General features: G+C 37.3%; 2 protein-coding genes across 3 annotated transcripts; both read right to left on the reverse strand.

Annotated features, from left to right (window-relative positions):
- Nucleotides 1257-4160, reverse strand: LOC104717055 (protein CHROMOSOME TRANSMISSION FIDELITY 7-like). The gene is made up of 6 exons (XM_019231119.1): nt 3738-4160; nt 3301-3520; nt 3107-3202; nt 2927-2995; nt 2209-2537; nt 1257-2108 (listed from the first exon to the last, which is right to left on the reverse strand). Exons 1-5 carry the CDS (start codon nt 4139-4141, stop codon nt 2244-2246), a joined length of 1083 nt encoding a protein of 360 aa, XP_019086664.1. The 5' UTR covers nt 4142-4160; the 3' UTR covers nt 1257-2108; nt 2209-2243.
- Nucleotides 4239-8160, reverse strand: LOC104717054 (uncharacterized aarF domain-containing protein kinase At4g31390, chloroplastic). 2 transcript variants are annotated; one of them, XM_010434567.2, is made up of 14 exons: nt 7690-8160; nt 7295-7501; nt 7126-7215; nt 6879-7025; nt 6578-6742; nt 6331-6471; nt 6046-6225; nt 5753-5948; nt 5532-5659; nt 5331-5402; nt 5122-5234; nt 4897-5020; nt 4733-4802; nt 4239-4498 (listed from the first exon to the last, which is right to left on the reverse strand). In XM_010434567.2, exons 1-14 carry the CDS (start codon nt 8041-8043, stop codon nt 4434-4436), a joined length of 2052 nt encoding a protein of 683 aa, XP_010432869.1. In that variant the 5' UTR covers nt 8044-8160; the 3' UTR covers nt 4239-4433. The 2 variants fall into 2 exon arrangements, with proteins under 2 accessions (XP_010432869.1, XP_019086642.1); XM_019231097.1 differs by having other exon boundaries at nt 7706-8038.

Genomic DNA, 9898 nt, shown 5'->3' on the forward strand with positions numbered 1-9898 from the left:
TTTACCCAAGGCTTCTAAATAATCATCATCAGTCTCTGTGACTAAGATTGAAACACTTTTACCCAAGGCTTCTAAATAATTCAAAAGTCTTTGTGACTTGAGATTGGGAGAAACACACAACACTTTTACCCATAACTTTTAAAAAATCAGAAGTCTTTGTGACTGAGATTGGGAAATTGGTTAGTACCACGGCTAACACTTTTGTTGGATCTTGTAGACAAAGAAACATAACAATTGGATTGGGAGAAAACACAACATTTTTACCCAAGGATTACAAAAAGATCATGTCTTTGTGACTGAGATTGGTAGAAACACAAGACTTTTACCCATAGCTTTACAAAAATCAGCAGTCTTCGTGACTGAGATTGGGAGAAAACACCACATTTTTACCCACAGCTTAACATAATCACCAGTCTTTGTGACTCTCACTTTTAAAAATTCATTAGTCTTTGCGACTGGATTCGAAAACATTACACTTTGGTTGGATTTGTTTTAGTACCAAGGTCTGAACGACATATGTTTGGTTGGATGTTGAAGTCTTTTAGACAAAGAAGCAGAACACTTTGGTGTGATTGGTTTTGGTACCCACGGCTTTGAAAGATCATCGGAGATCATCCGTCTTTGTGACTGTGATCCCTTTACCCATGGCTTGAAAAATTCAGCAGTCTATGTGACTGAGATTGATAAAAACAATCCCTTTACCCGTGGCTTGAAAAAATCATCAGTCTATGTGACTGAGATTGATAAAGACAAAGAAACAGAACACTTTGGTGGATTGGTCTTTTAAACAGAAACAGAACACTTTGGTGGATTGGTTTTAGACCCACGACTTTAAACAGTCTTTGTGACTGTCACTTTTACCCATAGCTTTGAAAAGACTGTGATTCGGAAACATAACACTTTTGATTGGATTTGTTCTAATACAACGGCTAGTACTTTTGGTTGGCTGTTAAAGCTTTTAAACAAAGAAGCAGAACACTTTGGTTAGATGTTAAGTATTTTAGACAAAGAAGCAGAACACTCTGGTTGGATCTTAAGTCTTTTCGACAAAAAAACATAACAGTTCGAAAACATAACACTTTTGGCTTACAAAAAAAATCATAAGTCTGAGATTGGGAGAAAACACAACACTCTTACCCAAAGCTTATAAAAATCATTAGTCTTTGTGACTGAGACGGGGAGAAAACTTTACTTTTACCCATAGCTTACAAAAAAAATCATAAGTCTTTGTGACTGAGATTGAGAGAAAACACAACACTTTTACCCAAAGCATATAAAAATCATCAGTCTCTGTGACTGAGTAATATGATACCCACGAGACTGAGACCAATTCGAACATTGATCCCTTATGTTACCCACGGCTTGATATATTTAGACATGGATCTTGTTCGGTTTGTTGTTTACGTCTTTAGACAAAGATACATAACAGTCTTAGACAGAGACTAGGTTGGGAAAAACAAAGGATAGGTTTCGTTTTGGTGGAAGGAAGATTGGCACCCACGACTTTAAACACTAGCCTGAGACAGATTCAAACATTGGTCTCTTATGGTACCCACGGCTTGAACTCTCTAGACATGGATCATGTTTGGTTTGTTGTTTCAGTCTTTAGACAAAGATGCATAACACTTTGGAGTGGTTTTAGTACCCATGCACGAATTCAAAATTTGACTGATTGGGAGAAAACAATCCCTTTTACCCACAACTTAAAAAGAATCATCATTAGGCTGTGTGACTTTGATTGGGAAAAAAACAAAGTTATTGTTAAGTCTTCAGTCTTTTTAGACAAAGAAACATATCACAGGTATGAGGTCTTCTAAACAGAACACAGGTATGAGGTCTTCTAAACCTTCTCGAAAACTAAAAGAATGTGTTGCTCTTCTTGTTTGTTATGAGCCAATATTTACCAATTTGATAATATATCAATGATATGTAAAGGTTAGGTGACAGACTAAAAAGTATGGCTCTGAAGATCTTCCTATGGAGCTTTGTAAACTAGGAATGAAGAAGTTCCAAAATAATTAAATCCAAAAGATCTTCCCATGGAGCTTGGTTGTGAAAATGCTAACTGGGATTTCTCCAACGTGCACCCATTGTTGCAAAAGCTTTCCCTGCGTATTTTCATACAAAACAAACAAAATGTCACCATAATGTATGAATGAATATTACCAAATGAGAAAAGTTTTCAGGAGGTTGGCTCGAGTTCTTTACCTAGTGGTATCAAGTAACTGTGTGGCTATGCCTTTTCATCTGTTAGAAGGTGAGACCCAAATCGCTCTAACTCCACAGATAGCTGGTTTAGCTTCTTCTTCACACACAATTGCTCCATTATCTAATCTATCATCTGAAGCTCGACATCTTTTTAATACCTCTCTTTGTAGCACAACGTTTCCAAACTGGATGGAGGTTGAAGGCGAGGAGGAGGTCTGTTTCTTTAACTGTCTTTCATCATCAGGAGGAGCTATAATCTTGAATGCTTCCTTAATTGGTTCTGCAACTAGACATCCAGAGACCCTCTGAGAGGAAACGAATAGATAAACCTACACATAACAAGTTAGTTCTTGAAAAACACCTGAGAAAGTAATTGGAGGCTACACATAACAAGGTAGTTCTTGAAACAACTGAGAAAGTAATTGAAGGCTATTGAAAACAGTTGGGCTATATCATCTTTCTTGTGAATGAGGTCTTCTCTATCTCTCAAAATGAAATTTCTAGTTTGGTTCCGAGTGCTAGTCACAGAAATGGAAAGAATCACAATAAAGTTGAAGCTTCTTCCTCCTTTAAATGTGGCAAAAAGTAAAGCAAGTATTCATTCCCAATAAGTTTTGTATCAGATCATTTGGTCGACATCAAAAATACTATAAATCATGTATTATGAGCTATGGAACTTGATCGAAAATGTCCGTGGATGGATGCAGGGTCAATTTACCTTACAATGTTGGTGAAGAATCCAATCCTCACCTAGCTCAACCTCCATCATTTTCACAACCTCTTGCACCTGCAATTACAAAAGTACCTCCGTTAAATCCTCAAAAAATAAAGAACCCAGTAAACATATAAATAGCGCAAGTTGAATATATGGAAAAAGAAAAAAAAAAAAAAAATGAACCTTTTTTTTGTGTGCAGGGGAATCATTTTCAGAAACCATAACAATGCGGCTCTTGTTGAAGGAAGGCATTGTGAAGGCTTTCTCGTTCAGCCAGCCCTGAGACCAATTAAAAAGCCAAGCACTTTGAATCAAATACAATTAATAGTCAATGAAAACATACGTCTTTCAACAGTACAGTGGACGAGCATCCAAACCTTAAAAGGGATTCCATTCATAAAAATCTTGTGAAAACCTTGATGGTTCTTCTCATCTGATTCATCCCCAGGAGCATACTTAACTCGACACACATCGCAATGTCTGAGAAGGAAATCGGATTGCCCCAACTCTAAGTAAAATTGGGTATAACTCCGCTTCTTTTTCAGATTTTTAGGTGCACAAGAAGATGAAGAAGATCCTTTCTTAAGCACTTCACTTCTGAATACCCAAAATTAAGAGATACACTTTATTAGCACCCTAAACAGATAACTTCAAAGAATCTCAAAAGGGATTGCTTTTTTTTTATATATATAAAAAGCGCAGAAATTAGGAATTTCCCATCGCTCGTTTTCGATTCATTCATGAACATACGAAAACCCTAATTCCTTACTCTATATTTGGGAATAGAACCCCAAAAGATGATTGATTTACTTACCTATCGGGAATCGCAGATCGACGCTGGTATGTATTGACGATGACGTTCCGATTTTGCTCCCAGACGGCTAAACCATCGTCTGCGTCTTCTGATGTTGTTACTGAGGCAGCGATTGTAGACGAAGAAGATGAAGAGGGCTTAAAGAAAGAATTGATTTTGGCTTGCATTGTTTGAGTTCGATGAATCCTTCTACTCAGGTTTCTTTTTCTCCCCTCCTCATCTTCTGGGGATTTTGGCGCCAATTCGAAAATTTGGTAACCTAAATCAAAGTGAAATTTTGGCGCCAGTGGATTATTTTTTTTGGGGGTCAAACAAGTAATTTTCAGGCCGATTACAGAACCGGACAATGACATTGGATAGTTGCTTATTGAGGGCCATATTGTAACATGGTATGCGATGCACATAACAGTGTTGTGTAAACACTACAGCTTTGATTTGATGAACGTCCATAAAATGTTTAGATATCACACTACATTAGACAACGTCAAAGAGAGAACGGTGTGAAGTGAAGTTTGCTTTTATATATATAATTACATTTACATAGTATGTATTGTGGTTTATAAGTTACTTAATCACATGTATCTCACCGAAGATTAAACTCTATTAATCTACGTTTTCTCCCTGGCTATTACCTCTTTCCTCCTCTTCAACAGATCCCCCAACAAAAAATGTAATTGAGAAGCCTATCATCATATATCATCTGTCGGATAAAACCGAGTTGCTCCATGACAGCACGAAATCTCGAAATACATTTGGTAAATCTGCAATTAAAAACAGAAGGAACGAGATTCTCAGAATCATACAAAACTACTTGGAATTAAGATTCCCATGTGTATAAGAACATCGACGGTCAAGTGATATGATGAGATGAGAGGTTGAAACTGTTAAGAATGCATATCTGAGATAGTCTTGTCCTATCTCTCCAACCCATACGACATTTATTGGTGCAAAACCTTCATTATTTGGATGATAGATGAAAAGAGAAAAAATATTACCTCGCACAACTTCCATGGCGAGTGTGGGAATATCTACTTCGTCTTCAACCAATCTGTATACGTCCGCAAGCTGCAAGAACCAAAGTAATTTTACTGCTTTAGAGTGTCAATGGAGATGATAAATGCTACATATATATAACTCTGCTGATGTTTGATGTATGAACCTCTTCTACGTGAAGCTTCGAGTCCTCTGTGAGTGCAAGAATAAGTTTCCTGCGGATGCCTTCATCAAGGAGGAAAAGACGAGCTCCATCCTTAATGGTATCTGTCAAGTCAAGCTTACTTTCCCTAAATGTTTTATGAGTAAACTATGGATTTAGAATTCAAGCTTCACAGGGTTAACGAGTGAGAATTTAGGAGCAACGCTTATATAAAACTCGGTTACTTACATACGCTCTACTCGCAGATTAGGATTGCTACTCATTTTGGCGACGTTTTCCTTTGCCAGTGATAAAAGGTTTTCCAGCCTTTTCCATTGGAAAACACCATCTTTGAATAGAACCTGACAGGTGGTAACAAGAGTTTTGATTTCAGCTGATGCTGATAACAATTCAACAACATATCATATATAAAACACAATCAGAATTATCAATTTAACCTGTATCAAGCGTTCCCTAAGTGCAGGATTTGGATCCGTTAGAAGCCGTTTTGCTACATATGGATAAGCAACCTATAAAACAAGTTCGATTTTAGTATGGAAAGGGAAATATGAGTGATAAAATTAGCTAGTATCTGCTCACTTCAGGATTTATATGTCAGCTTCTGAAAAGAAAAATCAAAATTATAATCGTGATTTCACCTCTAGAAATTTAAAATCAGGCTTCAGCGTGAAACATATACCCTCCTGCGTAAGCAGAGAACGAATAACAAGAGAGAACCGCTCCGGAATACGGATAGGAAAGTCGTACACAAGCTTGTTGAATTGGCCTATAACAAAAACGTGACACCGTTTCTTCAAATGTGAAAGGGGTGCTCAGTAAAGAAAACAAACTTGTTTGAGGAAAGCAATATATCAATTACCTGTAACACTTCGAAAATTGAAATCTGCAAGTCCTTTCCCCGCAGAATTCTGCCAGATGGCTTCTAAAGCTGGAACGATAGGAGAAACATCGGTTTCCTTGGCCAAGAATCCGAGCCTAGTGAAATCATTTGCCATCTCCCCATAGTCCTCATTAACCGCATGAACAACAGCATCAATCAAAATTTGCTTGTTTTGCTGAGTAAAAAAGAAAGGATTTTGTTTAGACTGTGAATGACAAGGTCGCTAGTTACTAAGGTTATTAGATACCTCGAAACCATTAAACTTAAATTACCTGACTCAGTACAGCAACATTACCAAAGTCCACATAAGCAATACGCCCATCCTGCATTGCAAAGATATTTCCAGGATGTGGATCTCCATGGAACAATCCAAATTCCAACAGCTGCCTTAGAGCAGCACTGACGCCAACAGTCAAGAATCCATTTAAATCGATACCCGCATCCTTGATGGCCTGAGTACAATTAGTAAAAGTCAGTACTCAGAGTCTACTGTATTTTGACTTTTTAGAAAGGTATAAAGGAATATGTATGGTTGGCCCCTATTTGAAAGTCATTACCTGTGGGTCAGTGCACCGAATACCATCGATCCATTCCATTACCAAAACCCGTGGACCACAAAGATTCTTGTATACTCGAGGAATTTTGACAGTAGGGTCATCTTTGAAGTTCTCCAGAAAGTCTTCAATGTTTCTGGCTTCCTGTAGGCAAGAACTTACGGTTAACCGGGATTATGGAACGACTCATTTTTTCAGATCATTAAAACAAAAGAACGCATAGAGTCAAATTGACAGTTATATGAGATACCAATGTATAGTCAAGCTCCTCCAATAGCTTTTCTCCAAATTCATCAACTATTAGCTCTGCGTTGCAACCAAGTTTCTGTATACTGAAGCCATTTAAGAATGAAGCGAGGGTTCGAAACAGAAAGAGATCCCGGTAAATTATGGGCTCTATTTGTGGTCGCTGCACCTGTATATACATAACATAGATGTCAAACCCAAACTCTAAAACAGTTTTCAGTTTGATAAGCCTGTATGACATATCACAACTTTCAAAGAAGATAAACTCTACAGCCAAAGAGATTTTTTCAATTAAAAAAAAAAACCTTGATTGCAACATCCTCTCCAGTGGCACGTAGAGTAGCTCGATAAACTTGGCCCAAGCTTGCAGCCGCTATTGTCTGTGAAGAAATTTTGCTAAAAAGGGCCTCAAGAGGTTGGCCTAACTCTTCCTCGATGATATTGAAAGCAACCTACAAAGTCCTTCAGCACTTAGCTTCACCACACGATAGCAAATGATAACAAGAAAAATATCTGGCTATATGAATTCCTCAAAAAGATAAGATTTTTTACCTCGTTAGGGAATGGAGGAACATCATCTTGGAGTATGCAGAGCTCGTTCATGTAGTCTTCACGGATGATATCAGGCCTATTCGCCAGAACCTAACCCCATGTAAAGATATGTTAGCCGAAAGCCCGGCTAAAGCAATAAAAGTCCTCACAATAACATGGATCAACATACCTGACCAGCTTTGATAAACGAAGGCCCCAAGTTGCACAACAGGTTCCTAAGCTGGCGAGCACGGAAAGGGACAACTTCCTCATCCCTTCCAACCATAAAGTCATACATTAAAGTAGACCAATACAACCCAAGAGTCCAAACAATCTCCACACCCCTTGAAGCAAGAGAGACCACTGATCCTCTTGATTCCAGAACTTTACTCCTCACCTGATCACAAAAAACACCATTAAATCCCAATTCAAGAATCCTTCTAAGGAAAGTACCAATCAAATCCAAGAAGATTAATTAAGTCTAACCAGCTCAAATTAAGTGAATTCAACAAAATTGCAACAGAGATAAAACAAATGAAATTGGCTGAAACTATTTGGGTAAAATCGAACTAGAAGCAATCATACAGTCTCCGGAGAATACTTTCGGAAGGGAACGCAAACGCCTCTCTCGATATCCAGCTGCTCAAGCGCGGAGCTCGATTTCCCTACCCTATCCACCCCACTCATCGCCGTTGTCATTATCGAAGCGTCCGTAGAATTCCGGCCGCCAACACCCGTCGACGCCGCCGCTCTAACGGTAAAATTAGAAGTCCGTACAGCTGAGAACAACCTGCTCCGCCGCAACTCCACGGCGTCGATAGAAACTATACTCCGCGATAGAGCATCTCTCCGATCAAGAACAGCGCGGTTTGTTCTCCGATGACGCTGATTTAAGGAGAAATTAGGGTTTACAAAACTATTGCAGTGAATCGACTCCATGGATCAGCAGCGATGTACGGAGGATGATGATCGGAAGAAGAAGAAGAAGCAAATAGGAGTGGATGTGTTTCCGTTGGACCAATATTTTATAATTACCGAAAATAGAATAATAAATCGACTGCCACAGATTATAATTATATATATCTACAACTTCACGTCTCTAAAAGCCCACAACATATGTAATCTTTAGCAAAACGACCCCAAAACTCCCTTTTTTTTTTGTATGTGGCCAAGAAAGGTGCAACGTTTTGGCAAATAAGAATACATATTCGTATGGTATACAATGAATGATTAAACCATGGAATACTACAAGTTGACAAATATATTACCAATATTTACATCATATTTACCAATAATATTGTCGTCTTTGTATGTTACACTCGTTGTAAAGAAAATGTTTTTTTTGATAAATAAACATTCATTCAAAAAAAAAAAGAAAAAAAAAATTGAAGACAATGTTTTGTAAATTAAGATGACTTTATGTTTGTATAATATTAATACCCATCCCATTACGACTACAAAGTGTGGGCTTGTGGCGCCATTTGTCTCAATGATCTACTTGTCATCAGTCCACAGTCCTCTCAAAGCATCTCAGTTCAAATTCAGGAATCGTGTCTGATCATCATTCAATTTTATTCAGATTTTGTTTTCATTGTTTCCCTCTATGTTTCTATCAATCATGCCCCAAATTAAGCAATTTTTTTGTTAATTGTAAACGGAAAAATAACTTCCGTTTGTGTTTGGTATTTGCGTTTGTCAACTACAAAACAAATACAGTAGTGTACAAATAAAACATCTACATTAATATTCATAAATGCGACTTTTAGAATTTAGGCCGAGCTGGGCGTTACAATTAATATGTGCAAAATTTAGGCTGCGTCGTCTTGATGATTATGAAGCTGAATATATATAGTTGAGAGCTCAACACACCTACTTTTACAAAATTGTGGCTCAAAACACAAGCTGTATTGCTGGGCTTTAAAGGAGAGCAGGGATGGTGGCCACTCGATTAATGTATATATCACTTCATGCATGGTACTTTCCATGATCCACCATCATATATATCATGAAGTCATTTCCTACTTTTAATATTAAATAGTGTAGAAATTGTCATAGTACTTGCATCTATGATCATAAGAATTAAGTTTAATTTCTTGCTATAAATCAGCACATATATATATAAATCTCTTTGTACAGTTTGCTTTGCTCCATTGTTCTGCTTCGGTCTTTAATAGTATTAGATTCACTATGATGCCTTCTTGATTCAGACGTTCCCAACAAAATCTTTACGTACCTGGCTTGGGAAAATGATTCGTCATCCAAATCAAATAACATACTTTATCACTAGAAGTTCTTATCACAAAACATTAATTAGTACTGTCTTGTGTAAAGAAAATATAATGCTAGTATAGATATGTACTATCTGGACTGGACTGGACGAGTCGACCGTTTCCTTATTTTCTAAAAGTTGAACCGACACGATCAATATATATGTATGTTATTAATACTCCAACGAAATATGCATTCAGTAAATTTGTATAGCAACAAGTGATGTAAAACACGAAATAAATGATGATTATCATGACTCATGAGCAAATAAAGAAAACCCCCAAATTTTCATTATTTATTTTGTACTGACATCAACCTATCCAGAATCTTGGGCCCATAATGTCAGGAAAAAAAAATAAACGAACTATAATAATAAATTTTCAATAATGAAAGAGGTCCCGAATATAAAAAGACTCTGTGAGAAGAAGAAAAAATAAGAAAGATATGTGCGAATTTATTTGGGAGAACGAAAGAAAGTTAATATGTTCGATCGACATGGAAAAAGAAGTGACAAAGTGGGGGGGGG

This window comes from Camelina sativa, chromosome 10 (genome assembly GCF_000633955.1).
Source record: "Camelina sativa cultivar DH55 chromosome 10, Cs, whole genome shotgun sequence".
In the NCBI taxonomy this organism is placed as follows: Eukaryota; Viridiplantae; Streptophyta; class Magnoliopsida; order Brassicales; family Brassicaceae; genus Camelina; species Camelina sativa.